Consider the following 27,368-nt stretch of genomic DNA (forward strand, 5'->3'; position numbering starts at 1 on the left):
AGTACAATGGCTCATCAAAGGACTATCGAGTCGGAAACTCATATCATAAATTAATATATACATCTGTTGTGAAAGCGGTTGTGGTCATTTCTTCCTGTCGCTCAAGGTGGTCACTTCTTTTCATCGGACTGAACGAGGAACGAAGTAATACTATCTGCCTCTTGCTGCCGGATCTCTTCGGCTCGCTCCTGTATGAGCTGTTTCTTTGATTTAAGAGGAGTGGCATCCACAAACTTGATCGAAAAGCCCTTGGGTTTCTCCTCGGGTTCAATTTTCTCCACCTGGGTTAGTTGATACTGAGAGTGGTAAGCGTAAAGCTAGCATGACGACCAGGATAGGTTTCCAAAGGTCAATCCCACGAGAACAAATGAACTCCATGAGCTGATTCACCAACTTTCGCTGCAACAACTGTCTGTGTTGCCACACTGGGGTCAAGGCTTCGGTCGTCTCCTTACCACTACAATCGGAAAGTAATGTCCAGAAGTTCTGTCTAGCATCCCTTGATTTTCTTGGAGTCTTGATTTTTCTTGGAAGTCCTTGATCTGCCGCAGAAAGTCCTTGGTCATTAGCTCTCGGGCTGCGCCCTCAGCTACCTCCTACTGTCATACTCACCAGAACATAATTCTTGTTCATAAGCCACACTCCCCAGACGGCCCCGAAAGTGAGTCCTATCGACAGAGCAACGAATCTGCTGTTGAAAGTGGCGCCTGTTTTTGGGATCTTGGTGATCATTGTGGTTGTGCGGGATAGTGTCTACTTTTTTTCGCCTCGCCTGTGGCTTGCATTTCATATCGTATAGTAGGGTTAGGGCTGTCTCTCCCAATATCACGGTTATCTCAACCACTGTGCGTACATTGTTAGCATCTTCAATACACCCCCAATGAACGCCCTTCCCAAGAGAATCAGCAAGGAGACCGAGCGGCTCGTCAAGGAGCCCGTGCCGGGAATCTCCGCTGCACCCCACGACGACAACCTGCGGTACTTCGACGTCACTATCGACGGGCCTACCTCTTCCCCCTACGAGGGCGGTACTTTCAAGCTGGAGCTCTTTCTGCCCGAAGACTACCCCATGGTGCCCCCCAAGGTGCGATTTCTGACCAAAATCTACCACCCCAACATTGATCGACTTGGCCGAATCTGTCTGGACGTGCTCAAGTCCAACTGGTCGCCTGCTTTGCAGATCCGAACCATTCTGCTGTCCATCCAGGCGCTGCTTGGAGCTCCCAATCCTGACGACCCGCTCGCCAATGACGTGGCACAAAAGTGGAAGGAGGACGAGAAGACTGCTATTCAGACTGCCCGGGACTGGACCAAGGAGTACGCCAAGGCGTAGAGATTAGAGTAATTTATTGAGCATGCCCCCACCAAACAGAGGTCGTAAAACGGAGGTTGGACATTGTACCCCTTGAAGGTTGCAGGGTTTCTGATGGAGCCGGAGCTGTTAGGCCAAATGGAAGCCGCAGACTGCAAGTTGGAGATGGCCTTGTGTTTTGCTGCTGTAGAAGTGGAAGTTGCCCCTCAAGCCTCAAGCACTTACTGTACTGGTCATTAGCCGATTGACTCTCAGCTTAGTTAAGCGACAGCACGATATTTTTAGTAGGGGTGGCTTCTGTTATAGTGCGATGGTCTCAGATGAGGTCTCATGCAGTAGAGATTGAGTGAACCAAGAAGGTAGATCAGAACTCACAAGCTACTGGGGTTCATTCAAAAGCTATTGTATCGTAAAACAGATAGCTGCAATGGATTCTGCAGGCATGAGTTGGTACATTAATGTTTTCAAATCTTGTAAACATCTCTCTCAGGGCTTACTGCGTTGGGCTCTCATGCTCCCTTCCGCTGTCCCGCCGAATACTGGACATATCGGGCCAGTATAATACACATGTGGGAAGATGTCATATACTTGTAACACTCAGCTACAATGTTGTACAGTACAACGGATGCCACATCTGATATCAGTAATATACTGCTATCGATAGAGGTTCAATTCCATCCCACAGATATCATCCCGCTCAGCTCCATCAGTCTGCACCAAGATGGCCCTCTCGCGTGTGCGAAAGTTGTACCTGAAGATCCCCTACTACCGTCTTGAATATGGTCAGTGGATCTCATGGCAGGAGTACACCAATTCGATTTCGAATCGGAGTCCCTTCTACCACCGTTTGGTCACGCCCAGCCCGCCTGAACGTGCGGAGGAGCCATTACCGAAAGATTTTAGAGCTCTACAGGGAAAAAACACAGCGGGAGTTGAAGGAGTGGAACTTTCACGACCTCGGCCCGACTAATGGCAACAAGGCCCTTGGTCAGACAGAGAATGGTGGCTGTAAAACTGCAGATTCTACTCTTGCCTCACAGGTATACAGAGCTTACCCTTTCAGACTCCAGCGAAAAACAGATATCCGGGCAAGCCTGTATGGCAACAAGGGTTCCAACATCGATGAAGAAGAAGAAACTTGTCTTTTCATTCAGTACAATGATGACACAAGTCAAGAACACTTCTTAGAATCGCTGAACGCACCCTGTAACTCCCTTCTGCTTGTAGCAGACAGTAGGACATTTTCACAAGGCGATGCGGGGATATTTTCGATACCTATCGTGTTCTAAGAGGTGGACAGGCCCTGCTTATTGGCACGAGTCGTCCTCTCCAAACAGCAGACTGTTGTTCCTTCTTGAACATCCAGGTGGTTTGACATGAGTCGGAAGTCAGGGACTCAGAGTTGCCCGCATTGAAGCCCTTCATCCCTGAAGATGACTGGTACCCTCGATACGGTCTATCTTACCATTATGATGATTTTCTTATATATGTGGTAGATGTTCAAACCAGACGAGTTCATGATGTGATGGAGAGAGATAAAGTGGTTCATGTACTTGTAGGTGTTTCAGACGGACAATTGGATATATTGCAATATGGAAATACGCAAGGGAGTATCTCGCGAAGAAGCGCCAGGAGCAGAATGTGACAATGATGGAAAGCCTGATAGAGAATTTATTGGAGTACCCAGACATAGTAGATGCGTGCAAGGGAGAAGCTATAAGGTGGTCTGCTATGCAGCGAGGTCATTGAGTGAAGAGATCTGATTCTTGACGTGGTGGTGGAACCAACAAGATCTTAACGATGCGCTGACTAATTATACAATCATGTGGTCTTGGCTTCAATGCTTGTTCCTAATGGCAATACTGTAAATATCCCACTGTGTTGCTGTATTCAATCAATTACTAATGACTAACTGTTTACTTGCAGAGGTCCATGATGGTGTTGACAACATCAGAGTCGTTCTTCTTAAGACCGTTGATGGCCTTGTTTCGGGAAACGTTGGCCTGCTCCATAACAAGCTTGATGTCGGAGTCCTCAAGGCCGGTGGCATCAGCCTCGGCCTCGTCCTCGGCATCCTCGTCCTTGGACAGAGAAGCAGCCTCGAGGTCAGCGGTGATGGAAGCGGGATCCTTGGAGGCAAGCTCAGCGCCAACCTCACCGGCGGCAGCAGCCTCGGAGACGGAGCCGGTCTCGGCAGCAGCCTGCTGGGCCTGGGCAGCGGCGATCTGGGCAGCTCGGGCGGTGGCCTGCATGTCCTCGTGCTGGGCCTCACCGAAGACAACGTAGGAGTTGCCGGTGGGGGTCTTGTAGACCTCGGGGTTGGCGATCACGAAGATGTGCTGTCGGGTTCGCTTGAGGACAACTCGGGTGATACCCTCAACCTTCTGGAGGTTGAGCTTGGAGATGAGGGCTCGGGCGGCCTTCTCCTCCTTCTTGATGACGATGGTGGAGTTCTCCTCGATCTGGGGGACCTGGTCCTCGGTAATTTCCTCAATCTTGTTCTCGGCAGACACTGTGTTAGCGAACGAATTAGCGAGCTATGGTGTAGCCACGGGAAGCAAGCGATCTGAACAAGCCATGATCTGTCGATATCTCGTCGTTTTCTGCTCAATTGCGGTTTTCTGCGTTGTTTGTACTCACTTTTTAATATGGTGATGTGTATATGTTGTGTCGGGAGTGAAATTTTCACCACAAGCGGAGTGGGGTGTACATTTGAGCATGGTTACCCGGCAAGGGTTAGGGTCTGCGGTGCGTACCTGAATCCTAAATGTGTGGAGTTGCGAGGAAATCAAAGGAGGGATGATGAGAGGAGGAAAAGATGGATATATATCATGCCGAGGGAATAAGACATACAAAGACAGAGATGGAAATTGGACATTAGAATGGGGAGAAGGTGATAGGTGCGGTGTCCATTTCAAGTTACAAGTACAGGACTGTACTTGTAGTGAGTCTGACTGTACATGCACTGTAAATTGCATAAAGCTCTGTCAGACATTACTTGGATACTTTGCATAATTAGTTGGAATTAGTTGAAGGTGGAATTACGCTGAGGGTTACTTGTCAGTTGTTTCAGTGACTCAAACCACACAAAAAGATTGTGAGATTATTAAGAGACAGCTATTTTATGAGTATGTTTTTTTTCGACACTTGCTGTAGACCTGATATTGAGATAATATCTATCTCGTTGTCATGTAAATTTTACAGAGGCTTGCTCACAAAATTACTTAATACATTACTATACTCAAATACTATTTAACTTGCCTTCCCATCCGACATCTCGGCATCAGACACCTTCTCCAACACCTTGTCAGCCTGACTAGTGGCCTCGCTCTCAATCTTATCAGCATCCAACACTTCCATAATCTGGCCCTCCAAAACAATGCCATTCTTGTAGCAAATTCGTTTCTCGTCTCTCTTGTAAAAGTACAGAATGACCATAGCTCCGATTGCGCAGCAGGCAGCACAAGCAGCACAGGTCCCGAAACCCTTGGTGAACCGAGGAGACTCGACTGTGGGAAACACCAACACTGAGACCCAGGCCGAAGAAGACTGACCAATCATGTTCATGCAAATGACCACAATGGCATACTCCTGAGGATCGTGTCTCATAATGTCACTGACCCAGCCGAATAAAACTGGACTCATGGACCAGGACATGTACTGGAGACAAAAGGCGAACCATTTGGCGGACTCCGTGACATCCCAGATGGCGAGAATCACACACCCTATGAAGTTGAACACCTGGGTTATGACTATAGCCCCCCATCGGCACTTGAACATGTCTGCAAAGACGGAAGCGGAGTAAACATAGACGAAACCGAGACCCGGAGCCACGGAAGACAACTGGTTGATTTTCTGGTTAGTATAGCGTTGGTTCCCGTCACTGTCTGTCAAACTCTTGAGCCACAGAAGGAAAGACCCCGAGTTGCCGCTGTTGTTGTTGTAGAAAACGGATGTGATGAGAATCATAGTGGGTAGCTGCCAGGAGGTAAGCAGCGGTTTCCAGAGTGTCCAGTCGGTGAGTTTCTTGCTGGGCTTGGCCTTCTTCTCCGTCACATATGGTCGCATACGTTCTCTGCATCTTCGGATCTCGTCGTCAGACAGAAACAGAGACACGCACTTGTCTGGGGTGCCCGGGATCATAAAGTAGCCAATGACAGCCAGGGGCAGTGTGGCAATGGCGTCGATAATAAACACCCATCTCCATCCCTCAAATCCACCAAGTCCATGGAGATCCAGAGCAGCACTAGCCAGGAGACCGGAACTGAGCAGACCAAGAAACTGGCCCATGTAAAAGAAACCAGCTCGTCTAGCAAACTCAGAGGGCTTGTACCATGAGCCCATAAGGAAGTATGCCGTGGGCACGAATCCAGACTCGAAAACACCCACAAAGAACCGCAGCACCTTGAGAGCTGCAACCGAGTGGATCTTGCAGCAGAACAGAGTCATGAGACCCCAGCAGAGATCCATGACTGGAAGCACAATGTGAAGGGGCACCTTGGGGAGAATGTACATGAACGGCAACTGGAAGATTACCGCTCCAACAATGTACATGGCTTGGACCTGGACCAGATCGTTACCTTCAAACCCCAGGTCTTCTCTCATGCCACTGACGTACGCATTGTTGACGTTGGTCTGGTCCAGGTACTTGACCCAGTAGACGACGAGGGCATAAAAGGTGAGCAGCACGTCGAGCTTGCAGATGAGCTTCTTGTCCGAGGCCGTGTCTCGCTCGTCAAACCACTTGAACCACTTGTGGGACGCCCGGTCGTATTTGTTCTGGCGGTACTCGTACTCGTCAAAGAACTTCCACCACGGGCGGTTGGTTTCGTCTCTGTATTCCAGCTGCAGTTCGGTCTGGTCGGACGTGTTTTCGACCTTGAGGTCGTCCTCCACGTGACGCAGAGTAGGGATGAATCTCATGAGAGGAGATTGATCTTGGGCTATTGTTGGCGATGGCGATGAAGGTGATGGTTGCCTTTTGACGACGCAGTGACAACAGGAAAGACTGGTCGATACTGTAGGAGCCAGTCAACGACTGATGGATCAGTATATAAGCACAGATGGTCCCTTAACCCAGTATATCTTATCAACAGCGTTACAACGCGGTTGGACGTCATCGTCTTGGCGTTGTCAAGGGGTATAGTCTGGGGCTGTGGAGCTAGTAGCCACTATTAGCTGCAAAAAGTCCATATGAGTATCTCTGTTGCTGTTGATAAAAGTAGCGCATTTCAGGGTGGATTGAGTCTGTCTCAGACATTCTCAGACATCATCACCTACCAGCGCATAAATAGGCAATGTTTTTTTTGGATGACTGTAAAATCCACAACACTGCTGATAATCACTCAACAATAACCGCTATCAAACGTTTCACGTCACAGATAGCCGCTGGACGTTCCCAACAGTTTGACACATCTGATAGCGGGTAAAGGATCTGGCGCTGTACAGAACGAGTAAAGTAATAGCTCTGGGTCAAGTAGCTACAGCATAAGACCTATGGCCCTTGGGTAACCACGATCTCCGTGGATAAAGATGCCGATTAGAAAACGCAAACGCGTGAAATGGTATCACGTGACATAATCACGAGATATCGCCTGACCCGGAATGGTCCGACGGTCGGAATCACCAGTTCTTTGTTATCCAGGGACCCACTCGGATCGTGTTTAGTCAGTTTCGACTGTAGGGTAGCGTTAGCGTAGGTGCGTGCATGACCCCTAATTTCAACCATAACTTAGCAGTTGTAGAAAGTCACGTGCCGAGCCGAATAGAACCGAACGTCGCAAGCAAGTAAACCGAATACGACGGCCCGCACACTTGTCTTTACAAATCGTGCATTTCGTCCCTCCCACGTCCCGTCTCCTGCAGAAATACGACCTCCCAGCAAGTGTAAGCGGGTTGCTGGGTGCAGAAATACGAGTAGCAAGCAAGTTGAGCCGAGTTGCTGGTCAAAGCAATCGTGAGGTTTTGGATTGGCTCAGCAAGGCAAGAGGGTATTTTAGGGATGGTTGGCGTGAGCAATTGTGGCCGTCTGAAGGAGATTTGGTCCAGGCATGTTCCATCTATCTTCATATGTTCGTACAGATGGTCCCTTGTGGCAGTACATCGGCTTTAGGCGTTAGTGAGCGAGGCGCGCAACACCAGCTCGTATTGTACGAGTAAACTGCATCATTTGTCAGCCCTTCCATCACACCATGGTGAATCTAGATCTGCACCAAACGCCAAAAACGGACATCTTGCATAATCAGGAGCCGAAAAACGGCGCAGTGCGCATACATACATACATACATACAAACATATATATATATATATAGATATATAGTCGAGCCCTTCTTCCTAAGCACAACATCCCGTCGTAACACCAATACCGACACACAACACAACCTTCAGCCATGCCATCTCCATCGCACTACTTCGACCCCGTGGGTGGCAATTGGCGCCATGTTACCCCCAATATCGTGATCCACTCATGTCCCTTTACCCGTGCCTGTTTGCTGAATTTTGGCGGCCGCATGACCCTCATCAAGTTGCAAACCGAAGACGAGGGCGTGGTTGTTTTTGCACCTACTCCGTACGGCAAGGAGAGCCAATCTGCGCTCAAGCTCCTGGCTGGAGACACTCCTAACGTCAAGTACTTGGTGGCTCCTGATTTCGAGCATCATATGGCTCTCAAGGGTTGGAAAGAGGCCTTCCCTCAGGCTCTCATCATCGGACCCGAAGAGCTGCGGGCCAAAAAGAAGAAGGAAGGACTCGATATCGATATTGTACTGAGACCCCAGGACGGACACAAACTGCTCCAGGGCAAAACCCTGGCTGCCATTGGGTTTCCCGAGGAGCTGGTGGCCGAGTTTGATGTCATGTACCTTCCCAGCCACCAGAACAAGGAGATTCTCATGTATCACAAGCCCAGTGAGACGCTGATGGAGGCCGACGCGATTTTCAACACCCCTTCCTATGAGCAGTACAAGGACTGTAGCACCAATCCCCGTGGATTCATCTTTCCCAACATTATGAACAAGATGGGCTTTGAGGGTTGTCTTCAACGAACAATGCTTCCCAAAATCTACAAGGACAAGTCTGCTGCTCGGGAGGCGTTCAAGCAGCTTATGGAGCTGGATATTCAGCGGATCATACCTTGTCACGGAGAGCTCATAGAGTTCCCTCCTACTGAGATGCGAGCCAAGCTTGCCAAGTTGGTTTCCAAGTTGTAGCCCCGAGGAAGTGCCATAGGTTGTATATAGAGGATGTATATTAGTCAGTACAAGTACAAGTATTCTCGACGATCTCCCCACATTTCATTCTGTTCTCAAGGACATGCCTGTGGAGCACGTTACATTGCGCATTATATGCATCATTTTATGCGAGGTGTAGACGCCTTGAATGGGAGCTGTATAGATCTGCCTACAAGTACAAACTCTGGGAATGAGACACGATATAAATACAAGGACTCCCAGTTTTATCAGACGTTCAATTGACACCGATACAACAACGCAATGACTCTTGCACGACTGTGGCCCGGCCGGCGAGCGATCGAGGCAAAGAAAGCAGGGTGCAGTGGAGGATGCAGCCATCCCGTCAAGTCTCCTCCCGATTCTTTTGGACACGCCTTTGATTTGTTACAGGGGTGGTGCTGACCGAGCTGATGAGATACTTTTAATTGTGGTACCAACACGAGACCAATGGCGATATTGCTGACAGAGTCAGCCGTGTTAGGTTCTGCCCAGAATTGCTCCGATATATACTGCCTTGTTGGTGAGAGTGTCGATTGATCATTAATACTAAAGGAACAATGACAATCACTCCAAAACCGGACTCAGCTGACAGCACCAGTGACGCTCAACCCAGGTGCAAGTATGTCGTATGACAGCTACAGGTTTGCAGACATGGGTGGTTATATAGAGATGGGCTCAAAGACCTGTACACAACTCAAGACATCCGTACGATACCACAATATCGCACCACAACCACGGGTCTACTACAATACATGACCACAATGGCCAACTCGGAGCAATGCAAGTACTGTCGCAAGTTTGTGTACAAAGCTCTGTGGGAGACACATGTTCAAGAGTGCAAGATTGGAATTGGGATAGCTGCTCACACGGGGGAGTCTGCTGGTACAAGTCCCAAGACTAAGCGGTGATGACATGTAATGAATTATGACGGTAGGGTATTGATTGAGGTAGAGTGTATTGATTAATGTAGAGTGTATTGATTAATGTAGAGTGTACTGATTGATGTAGAGTATCACGATCCCTCGCAGTCTCCATAACTATACAGCAAAGTCCAGTCAAAATCTTGCAATGAGGTTGATGGCCGTATCGCTATTGATTGAACCTGCGTCATATTGCGTACTCGTACCCGACGAGCCCCAAAAAACCACAAGACGAGAACAAAGTCCCTACTGCCAGCCCATCTGACCTCTCGGCTGTGGAATACTCATCTTTACCAGAGGTATAACAAAGCATACAGTGCAAGATCACGTATAGTACAATAGTTCCAAAGCAGCCTCCACTTGCCCCACAGTTCAATGTCTCATGGAGTCCGCCATCGATACGGTGAGTACGATGGGTGCGGTGACTTCTAACGTTGTTGGAGCTAGAACACTCTTGTGGGACTCGTTTAAATGGGGCCAATCAGTCCTATTTCAGGTGACTACAAGCCGACTCATTCCCAGTTGTACTGTTCGTCTCCTTGCCCGTCCAATGTCAAACACTCAGTCTCTCAAGGCCATCACTCAGTGCGACTGGTGTAGGGAATTCATGACTGTTCGTGAAGAACGACGCCACCTCCAGGTGTGCCCCAAAAAGCAAAAAGGCAAGAAAAAGTGACTGCTTAAAAAGTCAGGGCCACAGATCGGCTGACCTTCTCTCTTGCTCATCACTACATCACTCGAGCCTAGCAGCCCTACTGTCGGTAGCTCCACTCAACTAGCTCCACAACCTACAAGTAGCTCCACTCAACCTAGATCAACTCATACACTCTCTTCACTACAACAATGCAGCGACATGAAAAGAAGGGTGTTCGGTGTCAGTATTGTGGAAAGAGTATCCATATCGACGACTGGCATTTTCACAAGGCCAAGTGCAACACATAGAGACTGCTTATTTATTAGTAATTGATGATCATGACTGAAAGGTATTTGATGTACTACAAGTAGCCTGTATCGCATTCAGTACATACTGTACTGTACCGGACTATGGTCGAAAATACGCATTCGGTGGACGGTCAAGATGTGTTTCAGAAGAACCGCAGGGTGTGTACTACACTTTCTGTATGAAAGGAAGTAGGAAAAGATGGAAGATATGGTCGATGGAGTTGAATTGATTTTAGAGCGGTGAGAGAGAAGTGTGGTATCTCCAATACAGCGATAAAACCCCTTTTATATTAAGGGCTATATATATATATATATATACAGTTATACAAGTATATCACAACTCACACACCTACAATATACACTACTGTACACTACATGTCAAGTCACACTCCATGATGCAATATCAAATTATCTTCTCGAAGAGAGCTGGAGGTGATGCTTATGGCCACAACTCAGAAATGCAGAAAACGAGACGAAGCTGAAATGCAATAATGCGATAAATGAAATGGCTAGTAAACAATCAATCAATCACTTGACGCTCTTGAGCTTCTGATAGTACTCGGAACATGCCTTGATGTGGGTGTCAAACTCTTTGTAGGGATAATAGCCCTTGCAAATGTCGCACATTTGAAGAGTGTTGTTCAGGTCGTCACTCATGGTGTGGTTGGTGTGATTGGTCTTTTTGGTGGTTGTGGTTGTGGTTGTGGTTGTGTTGGTGGTGAGAATAGCAGTGGTGGTTTTGTACGTGGTGGGTGTATTTGGCATTGAAGAGTATCAAATAAGAGATTCGGAGAGGGATGATATAGTGGCAGATAAGAGATTGACCCTGATCACTGGGTGAGCGGTGGATCATGAGCTGTAGGTCACAGATGCAAGGTGAAACTGTACGTGATGACGGGCAATGGGGCTCAAGGCTGACGTTGAAGTTGTGATTTGCCCTCTTTCTCGAAAATTAATATCGAACAGGCCCCGTTTTGAGGCTCACGACCACTTGTTGATCTTGCCGTTTTTGGCCCGACCCAGCATCAAGAAACAGGCGTCGATGTGCACCCGAAAGTCCTTCTCGGAATACTTGGCTCCGCAATACTGGCATCTGATCATCTCTTCGGTCATTGGCGTACAGTAGGTGGTCAGAACCAAAAACACGAGCTCTTATTTTTCGCTACCAGACTACAGGCCCCCATGCCACCCCATGCCACCCCATGCCACCCCAGAGGCCCCAAGTCCCACTAACAAAGAGGTGCGTTTTGTGGCCTAGGTGCAGCGCAGCACAAGGGCTGTCTTGCATGTACCCCGTCTACGAGTGGTGTGCAACTAATTATGTAATCTTTTGCTGTGAATGGGGTAGTCCATCGAAAAACAAACCGGTGGCAAGTATTCTTGCATCGTCGTGACACTGGATCGGACCCACTACAAATAGCCTCTTCTAACCTCTTCATTGTTGTTCTCCGCTTAACATTTAGAGTCTCGTATCCAACCTAATTTGGAACTTACGAAACGAAGCTCGATCTCGTTCTCGTGATGCAGGCGATGGGGCGGCATCGTCTTCTTTTTTTGTGGAGACAGCTTCTCTGGTGCAAGAGGTAGCAAACATGGGTGCAGACAGGGAGAAATACAAGCGCAATGTCTTTGTCTACGTTTTCTTCTCAGTGTCTTGATCCGGAAGGGTCTAACAGAACTTGCAGGTCTTTCAACCCCAGAGCATGAGTCAGCTTTGTTAAGACGGAATAATACACCGCAGCCTCAACAGAAATGGTTTGTAGGGGACAAAAAGAGATGGATCTGCTGGGTGCTGAACTGGGCCTCTCGCAAAAGTCTAGGGCACCCTAAGCGATAAATATACCACTTTTCTATTCTTGAGCATACAATATTCATCGGCCGGAGTAAAGTATTTTCCCATAAAAAAAAGAATAAAAGAATAAAAAATAAAAAAGTATAAAAAGGATGAAAAATCGAGAATGAACCATTAGAAAAATAATAATAATCCACGCAATGAATTGGATATGGATGGGGAAAGATTGGGGTACGAAAATAAAATAAAATAAAGAGTCTTGAGAATGTTGGTCCAAACAGATTGATTGACTGATTGAGCACTGACTGAGCTCCCTAACTGTGAGCACTGATTGAGCTCCCGGACTGAATGAGCACAGAGTGAGCTCCCGGCCTGAATGAGCACAGAGAGATTGAACTACTATGTAGGATTATGTTCAAGATGTAAACTTCGAGAATGATATGCCGCGCGCTGCTTGGCCTAGTACAGCTTTGGCAGCATTCTTCGAACCAACTTCAAGTTTGGATATAATTTGATTTGATTTGATATAATTGATTGTACTGCTGTACAGTATTACCAGTATTGTATTGATTCAACCAAGCGGCCATGACAAGAGCAAGATGAAGTGACAAAGATATTTGCAGCCTCGAACTCATCGAAATGCGCGCACACCGAAACGAGCACCTAAATGTTTATCTGTGTATGGTTTATTGGACGCCAATAACCCGGCTTATTGCAAGTACAGTAGGTCAGTATATAGCTGTAACGGATTATTAGAATATTTTTTCTTCTTCCTGGAATAAAAGAAAGCTAACTCGAATTTGACACGGATTGACAAGTACGGGAGCCAATAGTACAGTATGTATCCGTATAAAGGTGGCACACGGCTCACTGTGCTATCATAGAAACTGCTGTCTGATACCCCAGTGGAACTACAAAAACCACATCATCTGGTTTCTCTCACTCTACAGCAAGTTGTTCGTTAATGCAATAAATTAATCTACAAATACTTTTGCAACCACTCCACTTCAATGGCTGATGCAATGTCCATTCTCTGGACGTTGAGAGTGACCTTTCGCTGCACATAGTCATCTCGAATGCCGTACACTTCTCCCTTTGAAGCTCCTGTTCCTCCCTTGGAAGCTCTTCCCTTACCATTGATACCCAGGTTCTTCTTGCCACAGATACCGGTGATGTTGATAACCGAGTACGACTCCAGTGCGCTACAAACATCGAGAAACTCGTTGAATGGCAACGGGGACAGCATGCGGTGTTTCTTGCAGCTGCTGGTGTAGTGATCAAAGAGTCTCTGGATAGTGAGAGGCACATCGACTCCAGAGGTTATGGCTTCAATGGAGAGCTGCTTTTCGGCAGACGCCACTGTGCACAGGACGGCCTTTTGCTGGAGATTGAGCATCTTGATTCGCTGTGAGTTATTTCCTCCAAACACCTGGCTGCATACTCTTGCCATGGTTGCAATTGAGACGACTGGTTTAGAGACTGTAGATGGGTCGTTTTGAGCCAGTTTCTGGATGAACTCTTGTTCAGAGATTTCCAGAGCCTTCCGACAAATGTCAAAGGCCTTTCTCAGGTCTCCAGTGTTTGCCGATGCTTTTCTGGCACACAATTGGATCGCAGCAGGGTGGATGGCCATGGTGGTTGGGGCCACAGCAGGTGTCTTGTCTGTAGGAGTGTGAGGAGGGGTTAGAGTGAGGGTAGTAGGGTCAATTTGAGTCTTTTTGGGTGTGTTCAGGGGGGACAGAATCAAGTCTTCTTCCTTCTTAACGACAACCTCTTTTTTCAGGGAACTGTGCTCCCTGGAGAACTCGTCTGATGCCTTCACAATACGAGACTTGATGATGGAGGCAATCTGAACCGCGTCATAGGGCTTGAATTTCAACAGCTGAGGGTAGAAATTATTCGCCTTGAGTCGTGGCAGAAATCTATCAGTCAAATCCAGAGCATTAGCAATACCAACGAGAATCAACCGCGAACCCTTGCAGAAGGCCCATTCGAAAATGCGAAACAGAATGTCCTGATCTCTAGTCATGATATGGTCGATCTCGTCGAGCACCACGATTGACGTGCCTCGCTCAGCAAACTCTTTAGAAGTCTGGCACATGAATAGCTCCTCGAGTTTCGCCACACTTTTGTCAAACGAAATGTCTGCGGACAAGGCCTCATTCTCCTCAACCCCACTCAACTGTTTGTAAATGAGGTTCATGATGGCTCGCGCGCTCGGAGCCAGCATGCAGTTGATACTAGCAACCTTGATTCCCTCCTTGCCCCGAAATACCTTGTCCATGACTCTCTGAAGGAGGGCCGTCTTGCCTGTACCTGGAGGTCCACTCACGTACAGTGCAGCACCAGGTTGAGAGTACTTTGCCTGCAGTCTGCCTTCAAAGTAACGCAGCAACGTTGCTTCCTCAACTTGTCGACCAACCATTTCCTGGTCAGCAGCCAGGATGTGTCCCTTGCTTCCTCGAGAAAACATGCTCTTGATTTTGTTCAACTCGACCAAGTGGGGATGAAGCGGAGGTGGTGATGCGAAAGACGACCCTGAAGTGGCCGAGGAATCGGTGAATGGATCACATGACTCTCTCGGAGGAGACAACACACGAACTGAGTCGTCCTCAAAACACTCCACCTTGCGTCGCTTCAAACACAAGGGTTCCGTGGACACCCCTCTGTCCACCTCTCCAACCTGCTGACCCCCCATATCTTCTCCCTTGTTCACCTCGAGCTCCTTGAGAGGCACCCGGATGGGCTCCCGTCGCACTCGCTTCTGTGGTCGTTTCGGTGTTGCAACTGCCATCGTTTTGTGTGTATTGAAAAGGATGTGTCGAAAGATGTTACGTGCGCCCTCCCACTTATATCAATTACATGTCTGTTTTTGGCTTAATGAAAAACGCTAATTGTGTGCAGATGCGTTGACGCGTCGGAATGAGCAAAAACGCCAGGAAAACGAAACCAAATCGGGCCATTGCGCGTTCCATTGGAATGGTCACGTGATAAACCATGGCTTCGACGCGTTGCACCGGAAAACCGTCCCCAATATCCTTCAATAGGCGCCCTCATCTTTGCGCCCCTACCGTCAATCCAATTAATGCAATGCACCAGCCTCAATTCTCACCAGAATAAAGTTGGAGGTGAAGGGAATGTGGGTGAGAGAGAGAGAGAGAGGGAGAGAGAGAGAGAGAAAAGGGAAGACAAGAGCATCAACAAGAGAAGAGATGGAACCCGATATATATGACAGTACACTTGTACAATCACGTGACCCCTCCATCCGATGTCGCATATTACTCGTTATCCACTCTGCGCTTCAACTACGAGCCGCTATCCTCTTCATACAGCACATGCGTCAAAGCAAAACACGCGAGGTCACCTACCAGACCGTGCAGACGTGACCCACGCAGGAGGGCGACGCGTGTTGGGACAAGGGAGAGAAAGTGGAATATTGGGGGAGGTGAAATGGATAGGCAAAAACGGACGAAAATAATAGGACAAAATAATGACCATACTAAACAGGGACTGAATATAAGACCAAATAAGACGTTTCAGCGTTCTTTTATACTCTCTCGAACGATTTATATCTATGGTAAGACCATATCAAACGCTTCTTGAAGCACACCACCAAACATGGCTGCACATGATTGACGCAGATCTGGGCTGATGGAGGGCGTGGAGAAAGGATGTGGATAAAGAGCAGTGCTGTGCAAATCACGTGATACAAATCGAGTGTCGATTTCCATGGTCATTGTTTCTACTAGCTCTGAGAGTTGTACCTGTTGTGGGCTTCGTTGGTCTGCTGTTATTGTATGGCCAGCCTCCTCCACTTGTATAGTTGCAGATGTAGAGGATAAATATTATAGAATATCGGGGTTCATTTTAGACAGTATATAATAATGGCAATCTTCAAACAAACTTACTGTATATAATGTAGTTGTATTTTCTCATGGATTGTCCAAGTGATGTGCTGAAATACGATACTTGTTGCCCTGCGATGTTTGCACAATGTATACTGAACAACAATTCGGTCATTTTTTAAAAAAATGACAAGCGGTGGGAAAAAGTGCATCAATAGATTTGGGAGAACATTCCGAGTCCAATGGTAGTATGATATTTACATTTCATGGTGCAAAACAGTATTATTTTCTCATTCTAACACTTCAAGATTGTTCTCTATTTTGTTCAGTAACCTCGGGGCTGATTCGGCCTGTCTTGTCGGGCACCTTTTCAGTCCTGTGGCCCACAAAAGTAACAAACACAGACCAAAGTGACCATTTCTGAAAAGACTGCTTCACTCTCTCTAAACGAAGGAATCTGTGGACGATTGAGGACTGACACATGTCAGTGCTGACCGTCACTTGTGTGCTCAGCAAAAAACAGTATTCAAACAAGACAAGCCATATCCAGAGAGCAGTCAACATACCGTACTCGGCCATTGCCTCAGAAAAGACATTCTAGGCCTCATAATCAAACCATAGTCGAGGGTCTCAGGCCTGTGAATACCAGAGCCGACGACAGCAGACAAGATAGGTACACTTGGTTGGGCATACAAACATCAGACAAAAAGTCTTGATTGGTCCTTCACTTCATCTGACATCAATCTAGCGCCGTGCCAGCAGCCATGAAGCACAAGCCGATGTAGAGAACCGCAGTGACCAGGCCAAGAGTTGTAATCCGAAGTTCTTGACGGTTCTTGAAGACGGTGGTGGTTAAATCAGGGTGGAGAATCCCAGGAAGATGACGACGCTCAGAGAAAATATACCCCAGAGTGCGATTGTTTCTCCATGTTCTTATAAGACACTCAATAGAGCCGATACAACCCAGCGAGCTCCAAGAACAATTGCGACGAAAAAGCATACACGCAAGGGAAAAATTACTACATCATTGTGAATCATGATGGGGACGATGGATGAAGGGGCGTATTTAGTTCCGTAATGATCACTGGCTGAAGAATGTCTTGAGTGGAGACGACAAGAGAGAGTCAGCCAACAGACGGCGATCTTCTCAATTAGGTCTAAATTCCTGTCTGAGCCTTGGCTTTTGTTGGAATTCTCATGAACGGAAGAAGATGTTCCGAAGCCACAGTGTTATTCCTTGACAGTGGTCTCTGCTATCAGTGACCCAAGGTGACCGCTTTTTCGGTTTCGATCTATTCACCGCAGAAACACTCCTTGAAGGGTATACTGTCTTCAGATCTGATCAAAAGAAGCAGATACTCAAACAATAGAGAGCATGAGTGAATGAGTTTGGTTTTTTGGTGATGATAGGGAAGACGATTAACAAACAAAGCCAGAACAGACTGGGTCTTCATCAAGGTACCGGGTGACGTGCCAGATGCACTGAGCTAGATAGATCCCTTTTACCACCTAGGCTGTACATTAGACACCGCCTAAGCTGTACCCTAGATCGCCTTGATAGCTTCTGGGCTCATACTTGAAAGAGTCGAGGACAAGTAGCCTTAGTCGAGTTGAACTGTCTCCGCGGTACTTCCACACAACACCGCAAACTGTGATACTAGAGACAGAGACAGTCTAGCAAATGAATATACTTGTAGACAGGTGGAGTTAGAACGTGGGTGGATCTGAGGTAGTTATTTCAGACCATAGGCTCTTGGTCAGGTAGTGAATTCATAATATGGTTATAGCTGAAGAGTTGTGCCATGATACGATCGAAGAGACTTTCAAGACAGGCGTCACCGCCCTGCGTGTAGCCTGTTAAACTAACGTGAACTCATATATTTCCATCAGAGTCTGTATGGTGAACTCAGGTACAGTATGTTATGTACCATCTACAAGTACTGCCCTCCTCAGTCTACCTTTTGCAACAGGTTTGGAGGCCTGAAGTTCAACACCAGAGAACAACTGCTCAGTACAGTCACCAGAGCAATGCTCATAAGCGTCCTTCTACTGGGAATTGCCCATGTGATCTGGTACGGAGTAAGAAGCACCATTCGGTCGCCTCAGCTCCAAAAGAAATCCCGGGACTTACTGGTCGGTCTCTCAATGCCAAACCGTTGGCTACAGCAGTCGTCTTTGTCGGCGTAGTCTCTACCTCGACAAGGAAGTTCTCGTCTTCCATCTTCTTCAAGCTGTGGATGTTTTGCGGCCATTCTCATGAGTCCTCTGGTTTACTATTCTTCCAACAAATGAAGGTGAGGGCTCGCTAGGTCCATTATTAGTCATATGTAGATTCACTGGACACCAGACTACATTAATCGTCCCCCATCCTACCATACTGTAGAGAGTCATAACCGTTGATGATGTACTGCTAGGAGTAACACATTATCGTATTGACAGGTGTAACAAGTGCGACTGCCAGCACAGTGGCAATCCCACAAGACTTCAGTACGTACGCAAATTTAGAAACCATGCGACGATCCGGTACACGATGGGTCCCTGGACCCTCTTGTGATCTAAAATGGATATAATACATTCATCAATAAATACCAATTACCAAGGGGTGGCGGCTGGGTTAGTTTTGTCAAACGAGAGAGTTTGGTGGTTGCTTCGAGTGTTGGTGAGGCACGGTAAACGCCAGATGAGAGAACACAACAGAAAGAAGCACGTTCCAACTGGAGTCACCTCAACATAAGGGATCCCAGGTGCACAGAACAGAGTCAGATTAAAAAACACAGTCACACAACCAGAGTCGCTGAATAAGTCATGATACAGAGATACCCAAAGGTCGGAGATGTCGGAAGATAGGTCGGGTCAAGTCGAGTCCATGGTACTCCAAAGAGAACCATAACAAACCTACTTCCAGCCTACCATATCCCATCACTCCTCTGTGCACCCATCTGATTCACCATCCTGATTGTGTCAAGTCTTCCTTCTCTGTCACCATCCTGTTGGTGTCACATTCCCTTGTGTGTGACCACAGTCTCCAACATCGGTATCACGTCACCTAATCAAACCACGGCTAATCACTTGTGACCACACTGATCACACGTGATCGCTCGCGTGACAGGCAAACGCCAAATCACTTTTAATACTCACCCTGCTGAGTAGGCAACAGGTTGAATCGCTTCTTGAGAGTGACTCGCTGTCGAGAGTACTTGTCGTCGGGAGAGAATCGGGCGGGGTGGGCGCTCTTGGTAATCTCGCCAGACTCGGTGGTCTTCTTGAGAGTATAGACCCGCTTGCCGTCGCTTCCAGTAGTGTACATAAGATGCATTTTGAGGTGTTGTGTTGTGGTGAGATGGAGAGCTTTGACAAGATTTTTCATGTACCAAAAAAAAATTGTCCCAGTGCGCAGAACCTTAACTTTATTGGAAGGTGAAGAAGATATTTGTAGATGTTACCGATGGGCTACAAGAAGGGAGATAATGGAACTATGAGTAGATAATATGAAGGAGAAATCCCCAAGGTACGACCTGGTACTTTTAAAATATCAGTTGCATCTCTACAAGAAGACATACATTGAAACAACCGAAAATCACCCCAAAAAGAGATACTAATGTTAATAAAAGTACCCATATTTGCTTTAGAGATCATTTTAATTCCCATATATGTTGAACAAATCAATTTGAGTAGCTACTCACTCTACAGCTCTCTTTTGACTATTACCGTCCACTTCTAGATCACGTGACCTAAAACCTTAATGCCACACACTTTCAAACTCTAAGCAGACGGTGCACAACATGACGAAACCACACTAACAACGCGACTCAACACAACAATGGAAAATCCCCACGAAAAGGACCAGTCCGACGCTCTTGCGCGCATCATTTCTGGCGTTTCCAAGCTCAACTCGTCCATCGCACGCGTCAACGAGATCCAGGAAGAGGTCTATTCACGCAACCTTAACCTCTCGGTGGTGTCTGAAATCATGCAGAACTACCAGGCCTCGGTGGATTACTATTTGCGAGAAAGTGGAGCCATGAAAGAGCCGTTCAAGAACGATGATTAGCAGGTTTACGTGACCGACAGTATGGATGGCTGCGGCTGTTTCTTTAGTCAGCAAACATATGAGCTGTGTGCTGTACGGGTACAGTACTGCGGACGGCTACGGGGCAACCCAGTCACGTGGTATGTTGACTGTGAGATGCGGTTCTGGCTACTTTCTCTGCGACGTGATTCTTTTACCGCATATGTATTTATATTTATTGATCTAATGACATCAGTTGTGATTATGTGGAGTACCATACCATATCAACGCAAGAACGGCACAATAACAGCACAAGAACGGCCCAAGAACGGCCCAAGAACGGCACAAGAACGGCACAAGAACGGCCAAGAACGGCCAAGAAGGACATTGTACTCGTACAGTAACAATAACATATATTACCAGCATTGCAAGGTAATATTCTAGCGACAAGAGGTACTTTGCTTTACTGTATGTACTTACACTACATGTTTTACCCACACGAGTTCGATACAGTTATACAATCTACTGTAAAGTACTGTACTGTAAATTCCAAGTAAATTGTCAACTATGAATTCACGACTGTGTCCGAGGAAACTACGAGAATACAGAATATCATTAGTCTAGGTGGCATTATTATTATGAATCATTTGAAATTGTCTAATAAAGCCATTAATTGGCTAAACAAGCCAAGTCTCTTGCCATTCTGAACTTCCTCAGCGAGACTTCTCTTACTTCTCCTGAATAGTACGCTCAATTAGCTTCAAGTAAACGACAACAGTAAACTCTACAATCTCAGACGAGGTTGTACAAGAAGCTCCAAAATGCGCATGAGACACAGTCTCCGAGGGCCAGAAGGAACGAATGGCACTCATGTGGATTGGACTGGTCCACTTCGGCGGACATGAAGATGAGCATTACATAATCGGGTCCAATAGATAATCGGGTCCGATACATTCGGCTCCTCTTGGACCTCCCAAAAGCAACTTCCAAAACTCAAGCTCCAAGATGAAAGAGAAAATTACCAGTCTTTCAAGTCATACTCGTAACCTGTCGCTAATAATCTAAGGGTGTTTAAAGCGCTTTGCAGCTCCTCCAGAATCCGGGTCCATTGCTCCTAATGAGATGCAGCAAGCGGACACTTCTCCGGCACCGAACCACCTGTGCATGAGTTGGAATTCTATTTTTAGCTTGGCGCTAAAGCAGCCATGATAAGTATCTGTTGAATGGGTGAGTACTGGATTTAGCGACTCCACTGTTACGAGCGGTTACAATAGATATAAGTATTTGCTATGAATGGATGTATTGGTATAAAAAGATGTATTGGTTATGAGTTGAATCATGCGGGGTTTCATTGGTGCTCGCCTATTTTTTTCGATTGCAAAAAAGCAAGGCTGTGATCCTTCCATCACATGTGTCTCACTGGATGGTACCGTATTTTACAGTTGTTTTGAGCGCCACTTTGAAGGGACGCCAGTAAAAAGGCATAAAAACGCAACAAATACAAGTACCGTATCAGTGTCCATTATATCGGCCTAATTATATGTATTTGGGGATTTTTTCGGATTTAAAATACCCCCATTTGACACCCTTTGGGGGCTCCCATACCCTCCCCACACAAGCTTTGCCCAGACCAATGATAACAAGTGAGTGGGTCTGACACAACAGATGCCAAGAGCCAAGATATGAAGGGTGCCAAAGTTAGATAAAAGGGTCTAGATTCTGTCTATGGGGTATGAGAAATAGGAAGACCGTCTTGGGACGGATATAATAGCGAATTTTCACGCCGTCTCCAAACATAAAGACCTGGAAATCCTACACCTCGGCTCCATGCAGTGTCTCCCACACGGCTTGGAAAGTTTTCGATAAGGTGACAAGTTGGGCGGTTGAAAAGAGACTCGGTCGGGTGGGGTGATGAGACAATGCCGGTAGTGAGGCTAAAGAGACCATGTATCGATAGCACAAGATTTTACTTAGAGATGGAAGATCTGAGCACCCTCTCTTTCTGTGGGCATCGGAGCTCGCCCCGGGGGTTGTACTGTGGTTAGAGATGCTGCTCTTTTTATAGTGCCTGCCGCAGATTCGGCTAATATGCTTGTAGCTTAACGCAAAAGCGGTTTTTTATATTTTGGTGGGAAAGGGGCGTCTAAAAATCGATGTCGAGGAGATATCGGGACAGAAAAGGCACGAGTGGGAATGGGGGAGTCGGGGGAGTACTGTGAAATTGACCGTTTGGTTCTCCGACAATTATTGGGCGAGCTGAGTAGATGCCCGTACAGTGATGGATCTAGCAGGCAAAGTGCGCACAGGAATCAACGGGAGCATCTTAAGGACACTAACCGAAGAGCTTCAAAGGCCGCAGTTTGTAGATGGAATGAAAGGACAGTTGAGAATACAGTTCGAGTACAAGTGCAGTATGTCGAGTCCATCATTAGTTTCTGAATGACATGCTACAGTAAGTACACTGTACATACTTTTACCGGTACTGTACTCGCTTAGGGGACCTTTTTGAAGTTCAAAGGTATTACGAGCGCCATTGCCGAAGACCAAAATGATCAACTAACAATATGTTGAATCTACAATCCCTCAGTATTGATAGACTCATCCCTCCATAGCTATGATAATCGGGTTTCACAGCCAGATGATGTGCATGCAGCTATGCGTTCTATGCAGTCACCGAGACAGGGCTTAAACCGGACGTGGAAGTTCAGAGCAAGTCGAATGTGATTTTAAACAGTCAGTGTTTGTGTTTGAACTTGTCAAAGTCCATTTTTTTTTGACGCTCTCAGGCCCCTGTTATACATACACTCCTGTCTTCATGTCTATATAGCACAGCCGATGGAAGGTTAATAATAAGCGAGGTCGTAACTCTACTGTTCTGGGCTTGAATTGAGCGGGGGAAAACGCAGGATATATAAACAAGCAAGAACGGTCTCCAAAATGAATATCTAACATGTGGAGACCGTTCGTCTATGTAGTCAAACCACAGACCCTCTCCCCAAGATGATATGCACCGCCATGCATGGTTGCTTGTGTTGCGACAAATAAGCTTCGGGCTATTTTTTTAAGCTCCCAAATAAAGTTCCACTTGCTTGGATATATGGGATCTTCTTCGCACTTGTTGTCATCACGAAAAGGAGTCGCTTAGCTACCAAACAACCACAGGAGGAGTCGGTCACACAGCGCGAGAACACCCAGACAGGAGGCCATACGACAGCCAAGATCTCTCTCAAGCGACACAGACGCAATCACAAACCGAACACAAACAGTTTGGAGCACAAACGCAATCGACAAAACATAGTCATAAGAACAACAACGACTTGTTCAGAGACTCCGCCACTGACATCCACTGCATCAAGTGACATAGATACCCTATCACTGTACACCCCGTTCACGACACAGTCACCGTCACAGTAACAGTAACAGTCACAGGCACAGTCACAGTCACAGTCACAGTCACACACACACCTTTTGCACCACACAACTATCTACATAACACATAACCATGGGTTGGGACCAGCTGGGTATCGATGACGCCCATCTGGCGTACGCCATCATCGGAACCTTCACCATGATCTTCTCGGTGGTGTCGCTGTTCGTCAAGGAAAAGCTCTACATTGGTGAAGCGACCGTTGCCACCCTCTGTGGTCTCATTGTCGGCCCCCATTGTCTCAAATGGTTCACTCCTGACACTTGGGGAAACACCGACTACATCACCCTAGAACTCAGTAGAGTCTGTCTGGTCATCCAGATCTTCGCCGTCGCTGTCGAGTTGCCCAAAAAGTACATTTGGAAACACGCACTGTCGGTCTTCTATTTATTGTTCCCCATCATGGCCTTTGGATGGCTCATTTCGTCGCTCTTCATCTGGGCGCTCATCAAGGACCTGCGGTGGAAGGAGGGTCTCGTCATGGCCGCTTGTATTACTGCCACCGACCCCGTTCTGGCCTCTGCCGTTGTCGGTAAGGGACGCTTCTCTCAGCGACTGCCTACCCATTTGCGAAACCTGCTCTCTGCCGAATCCGGATGTAACGACGGTATGGCCTTCCCCTTCACCTTCATCTCCCTCAACCTGATTCTGCATTACGGTAACGCTGGCGAAATTTGCAAGGAGTTCTTTGTCATCACCGTTCTCTACGAGTGTATGACTGGTATCTGTCTCGGTATTGTAATTGGATGGGGAGGACGAATCCTGATCAAGTTTGCCGAGAGCCGCAATCTCATTGACCGAGAGTCATTTCTGGCCTTTTATCTGGTCCTGGCTCTCATGTGCGCTGGTTTCGGTACGATTATCGGTGTCGATGATCTCCTGGCAGCTTTTGCTGCTGGCACAGCCTTCTCCTGGGACGGCTGGTTCGCCAAGGAGACTGAGGAGAGTCACGTTTCCAACGTCATTGATCTGTTGCTCAACACATCCTTCTTCGTCTACTTTGGCTCTGTTGTGCCGTGGGCAGACTTCAACAACAAGGAAATCGGCCTCGATGTCTGGCGACTCGTTGTGATTGCTGTTCTGATTCTGCTTTTCCGACGAATTCCTGCAATGCTTATTCTCTCACCACTGGTGCCCGATATTCGAAACTGGCGTGAGGCTCTCTTCTGTGGCCATTTCGGTCCCATTGGCGTCGGTGCGGTTTACATGAGTTTGATTGCCCGAGCCGAGCTTGAATCTGGAACCCCCTCGCCTCGCCGAAAAGAGGACTGGCCAAAAGAAGGACAACCAAACTGGCTAGCGGTGCAAACTATCTGGCCAGTATGTACGTTTCTCATCATTTCATCCATTGTGGTCCATGGTTCGTCTCTCTTTGTTTTCTTCCTCGGTAAGCATGTGTCAAACCTGTCCATCACCATCAACTCCACCACCACTGCTGGCGATGAAAGTCACATGTGGATCTCGCGTCTTCCCGGTATTGGCGACAATGGCCGAACGATTTCCATCTCTCGAGTTGACACCAGGGAGCCCGGTATGATTACCTTTGGAGAAAAGAAGAGGCTGGCCAAGCAACGAGAGCGAGAGGCTCAGACGGAGAAGCATGGCGATGAGGCCAACATTTCGTCCGAGTCTACCGCCAAGCAGCGAAAGCCCCGACGACGAATGTCCAAGGATCCTCCCGTCAACCAGCCTCTTTCTCTTGGCCAGGGACGGGGACGAGAGCATATCGACACGTTTGTGGAGGGCGATCACGTTATTCAAGAAAATGATGACGGTGATATCGTCGCCGAGTACGATCAGGAGAAGGCTGGAAGCAGTTCTGGCACAGACGGCGACGACCAGAGTCCCCATATCACCGACCGAAGACATTCGCATCCCCATAACGTGGCGGCTGGTGGACACCACCATCTGCACCACGAGAGGGTCAAGGCCGTGGCTTACAAGATTGACGACGAACTGATTGTCGAGAACGAGGATGGTGATATTCTGAAGCGGTACAAGATCCGACAGAAGGGCCACGGACCTGACTCACCCAACGAGGAGTTTGTCACTCCCAAGCACGAGGGCGGTGTCACCAAGTTCTTCGACAGAATCTTCCACAAGAACTTCCAGGACATCAAGGACATTCACAAGGACAAAGCTCCAGCGACAGACTTTGTGGATCTGGAGAAGAACGAGCCTCTGGACGTTGCTCTGGCCCGAGACGGTATTTTGAGCGGCGTGGAAGACCATCCTTCCGAGGGTGCTGTTCAAGGTACCACCACCATTTTGCATCCCACTCACACCCCCTGCAATGATGAGGTGTGTCTGGACGACCCTCTTCAACGGGCCACCATTGTGGAGGGTTCCCTGGAACGTCAGGACACTTCTCGATCACGACGCAGCAGCCGGGGCTCGCTCACGTCGTTCCGACTGGGACGACGGGACTCCAAGGACGGGACTCCTACCCCTGGTCCCTCAGAGTCCGACATTCCTGAAGAGACTCCTGCCGAGAAGCGGCGACGAATGAGTGCTCTGGGTCTAGGCAACTCTGCCAAGGACGACGATGATGAGGAGGAGCAGACTGTTGTGCATCCCATTCGGGAGGATGAGGAGGACGCTCCTCGGATTATGTGGGGCGATACGGTGAGAGGATAGACTGTTTGAAAACCACGATCACTACAGAAAAAAAAGTATAGATGTTCTAGTACATTGCAATGTTTTATTAGTAATTGAATTAACACACCAAGCATGTTGGAGTGCTAGCGAATCGTAGGCATTCACTGAACTGTCTGAATACGAGACGTGGCAGACATCGCAGCTGCTTGTCTTTAACCAATAGCCTAACTAGAAGTGACTCCATGTGTTTGATCTGAGGGCGGTTGACCTCCAGAGTTTTACTGAGAATGAAAACTGAAGAATGTATATAAATAATGAGAGGAATGAGAGTATTACAATGTGGACTTGGGGTTCTGCGTCTGTTCTGGGAGTCATCTGTGATCAATTAAAAAAGACTTTTTTTCTGCATATACATTCATTTAATTATAACTTTGCTTTGAAAGAATGACCTTGAAATGAATGTACTGTACTGGAACTGGAACATTTACAACAGTTCAACTCCTTTCAACTATATTTCTAGACGCTCTAATGTCCTACTTGACTCGTTCTCAAGCAGGAAAGCAGGTATCAGAATAATTAAAAAGTATTTAAAGAAATAAAATGAAGAAGACCGCCTCTTCACCTCTAATAACCGAGCAGTTTTAATAATATCTCTACAGTTTTTTTTTTCTTCTGCATATACATTCATTTAATTATAACTTTGCTGTGAAAGAATAACCTTTGAACAGTAGCTTGTCGGTGGTGTTGGCCCCGGTGTCTACCACGTTAACTCTTTAGTAGAGCATACTTGGCAGATAATTTAGGAATATAAACTGCGGTTCACAGTTGACAATGCCCGAAATATCATTGAAATAATGTGTATTGAAGATATCCAACTCGACATCTATAAATTACACTAAAATATGTTTCAAAACACTGAAATATGTCTCATAATACTGAAATATATCTCATAACAGATTTTAGTATAGCTCACAAACACCTCTGGAAACCTGATTTTCGGTGCTGAAGCGTGTCACTTTTAGTGGTCGTTGCACTTGCAAAATACTTGAACCCCAACAAAACTTTGCAGGCTTGAATCCACAACATATGCAGAAAAAAAAAAAAAAAAAACAGTAACTCCTTTCACCTTCTGGTTCTGAGTCAGAAATTTGAAATATATACTAAGCTATATACTGTAGAAAATATATAACTACGCTATATAAAAATATATATAAGCTATATAAAATATATACTAAGGTTATATAAAATATATACTCAGCTATATAAAAATATATACTAAGCTATATAGGAAATA

General features: G+C 47.0%; 12 protein-coding genes and 1 pseudogene across 12 annotated transcripts; 7 read left to right on the plus strand and 6 right to left on the minus strand.

The window, feature by feature from the left end:
• Positions 1 to 110: 110 nt before the first annotated feature.
• YALI1_C00766g (uncharacterized protein) lies at positions 111 to 732 on the minus strand (the record flags this gene model as incomplete). Its single annotated transcript, XM_002142988.3, has 2 exons — positions 111 to 281; positions 613 to 732. The coding sequence occupies 2 exons, from the start codon at positions 730 to 732 to the stop codon at positions 111 to 113; spliced, it is 291 nt and encodes a 96-aa protein (XP_002143024.1).
• Positions 733 to 880: 148 nt separating this feature from the next.
• Positions 881 to 1,333, plus strand: YALI1_C00772g (uncharacterized protein; the record flags this gene model as incomplete). Its single annotated transcript, XM_501290.3, has 1 exon — positions 881 to 1,333. The coding sequence occupies one exon, from the start codon at positions 881 to 883 to the stop codon at positions 1,331 to 1,333; it is 453 nt and encodes a 150-aa protein (XP_501290.1).
• A 758-nt stretch (positions 1,334 to 2,091) lies between these two features.
• YALI1_C00784g (uncharacterized protein) lies at positions 2,092 to 2,601 on the plus strand (the record flags this gene model as incomplete). The annotated part of the gene is made up of 1 exon (XM_068282161.1): positions 2,092 to 2,601. One exon carries the CDS (start codon positions 2,092 to 2,094, stop codon positions 2,599 to 2,601), a length of 510 nt encoding a protein of 169 aa, XP_068138262.1.
• Positions 2,602 to 3,228: 627 nt separating this feature from the next.
• On the minus strand, positions 3,229 to 3,824 carry YALI1_C00802g (Compare to YALI0C00605g, Misc non-coding, similar to Saccharomyces cerevisiae EGD2 (YHR193C); ancestral locus Anc_4.358, similar to uniprot|P38879 Saccharomyces cerevisiae YHR193c EGD2 alpha subunit of the nascent polypeptide- associated complex; annotated as a pseudogene).
• A 740-nt stretch (positions 3,825 to 4,564) lies between these two features.
• YALI1_C00826g (uncharacterized protein) lies at positions 4,565 to 6,235 on the minus strand (the record flags this gene model as incomplete). Its single annotated transcript, XM_501293.3, has 1 exon — positions 4,565 to 6,235. The coding sequence occupies one exon, from the start codon at positions 6,233 to 6,235 to the stop codon at positions 4,565 to 4,567; it is 1,671 nt and encodes a 556-aa protein (XP_501293.3).
• A 118-nt stretch (positions 6,236 to 6,353) lies between these two features.
• On the plus strand, positions 6,354 to 6,667 carry YALI1_C00827g (uncharacterized protein; the record flags this gene model as incomplete). Its single annotated transcript, XM_068282162.1, has 2 exons — positions 6,354 to 6,457; positions 6,511 to 6,667. The coding sequence occupies 2 exons, from the start codon at positions 6,354 to 6,356 to the stop codon at positions 6,665 to 6,667; spliced, it is 261 nt and encodes an 86-aa protein (XP_068138263.1).
• A 1,034-nt stretch (positions 6,668 to 7,701) lies between these two features.
• Positions 7,702 to 8,520, plus strand: YALI1_C00841g (uncharacterized protein; the record flags this gene model as incomplete). The annotated part of the gene is made up of 1 exon (XM_501294.2): positions 7,702 to 8,520. One exon carries the CDS (start codon positions 7,702 to 7,704, stop codon positions 8,518 to 8,520), a length of 819 nt encoding a protein of 272 aa, XP_501294.2.
• Positions 8,521 to 8,802: 282 nt separating this feature from the next.
• On the plus strand, positions 8,803 to 9,449 carry YALI1_C00852g (uncharacterized protein; the record flags this gene model as incomplete). Its single annotated transcript, XM_068282163.1, has 4 exons — positions 8,803 to 8,933; positions 8,985 to 9,061; positions 9,127 to 9,160; positions 9,209 to 9,449. 4 exons carry the CDS (start codon positions 8,803 to 8,805, stop codon positions 9,447 to 9,449), a joined length of 483 nt encoding a protein of 160 aa, XP_068138264.1.
• A 1,482-nt stretch (positions 9,450 to 10,931) lies between these two features.
• YALI1_C00874g (uncharacterized protein) lies at positions 10,932 to 11,516 on the minus strand (the record flags this gene model as incomplete). Its single annotated transcript, XM_066094230.2, has 2 exons — positions 10,932 to 11,055; positions 11,389 to 11,516. 2 exons carry the CDS (start codon positions 11,514 to 11,516, stop codon positions 10,932 to 10,934), a joined length of 252 nt encoding a protein of 83 aa, XP_065950302.2.
• Positions 11,517 to 13,174: 1,658 nt separating this feature from the next.
• YALI1_C00913g (uncharacterized protein) lies at positions 13,175 to 14,989 on the minus strand (the record flags this gene model as incomplete). The annotated part of the gene is made up of 1 exon (XM_501295.1): positions 13,175 to 14,989. The coding sequence occupies one exon, from the start codon at positions 14,987 to 14,989 to the stop codon at positions 13,175 to 13,177; it is 1,815 nt and encodes a 604-aa protein (XP_501295.1).
• A 4,178-nt stretch (positions 14,990 to 19,167) lies between these two features.
• On the minus strand, positions 19,168 to 19,407 carry YALI1_C00958g (uncharacterized protein; the record flags this gene model as incomplete). Its single annotated transcript, XM_501296.3, has 1 exon — positions 19,168 to 19,407. The coding sequence occupies one exon, from the start codon at positions 19,405 to 19,407 to the stop codon at positions 19,168 to 19,170; it is 240 nt and encodes a 79-aa protein (XP_501296.3).
• A 453-nt stretch (positions 19,408 to 19,860) lies between these two features.
• Positions 19,861 to 20,091, plus strand: YALI1_C00962g (uncharacterized protein; the record flags this gene model as incomplete). The annotated part of the gene is made up of 1 exon (XM_501297.3): positions 19,861 to 20,091. One exon carries the CDS (start codon positions 19,861 to 19,863, stop codon positions 20,089 to 20,091), a length of 231 nt encoding a protein of 76 aa, XP_501297.1.
• Positions 20,092 to 23,551: 3,460 nt separating this feature from the next.
• On the plus strand, positions 23,552 to 26,113 carry YALI1_C00999g (uncharacterized protein; the record flags this gene model as incomplete). The annotated part of the gene is made up of 1 exon (XM_501299.3): positions 23,552 to 26,113. One exon carries the CDS (start codon positions 23,552 to 23,554, stop codon positions 26,111 to 26,113), a length of 2,562 nt encoding a protein of 853 aa, XP_501299.3.
• Between the last annotated feature and the right edge of the window lie 1,255 nt (positions 26,114 to 27,368).

This window comes from Yarrowia lipolytica, chromosome 1C (assembly GCF_001761485.1).
Source record: "Yarrowia lipolytica chromosome 1C, complete sequence".
In the NCBI taxonomy this organism is placed as follows: Eukaryota; Fungi; Ascomycota; class Dipodascomycetes; order Dipodascales; genus Yarrowia; species Yarrowia lipolytica.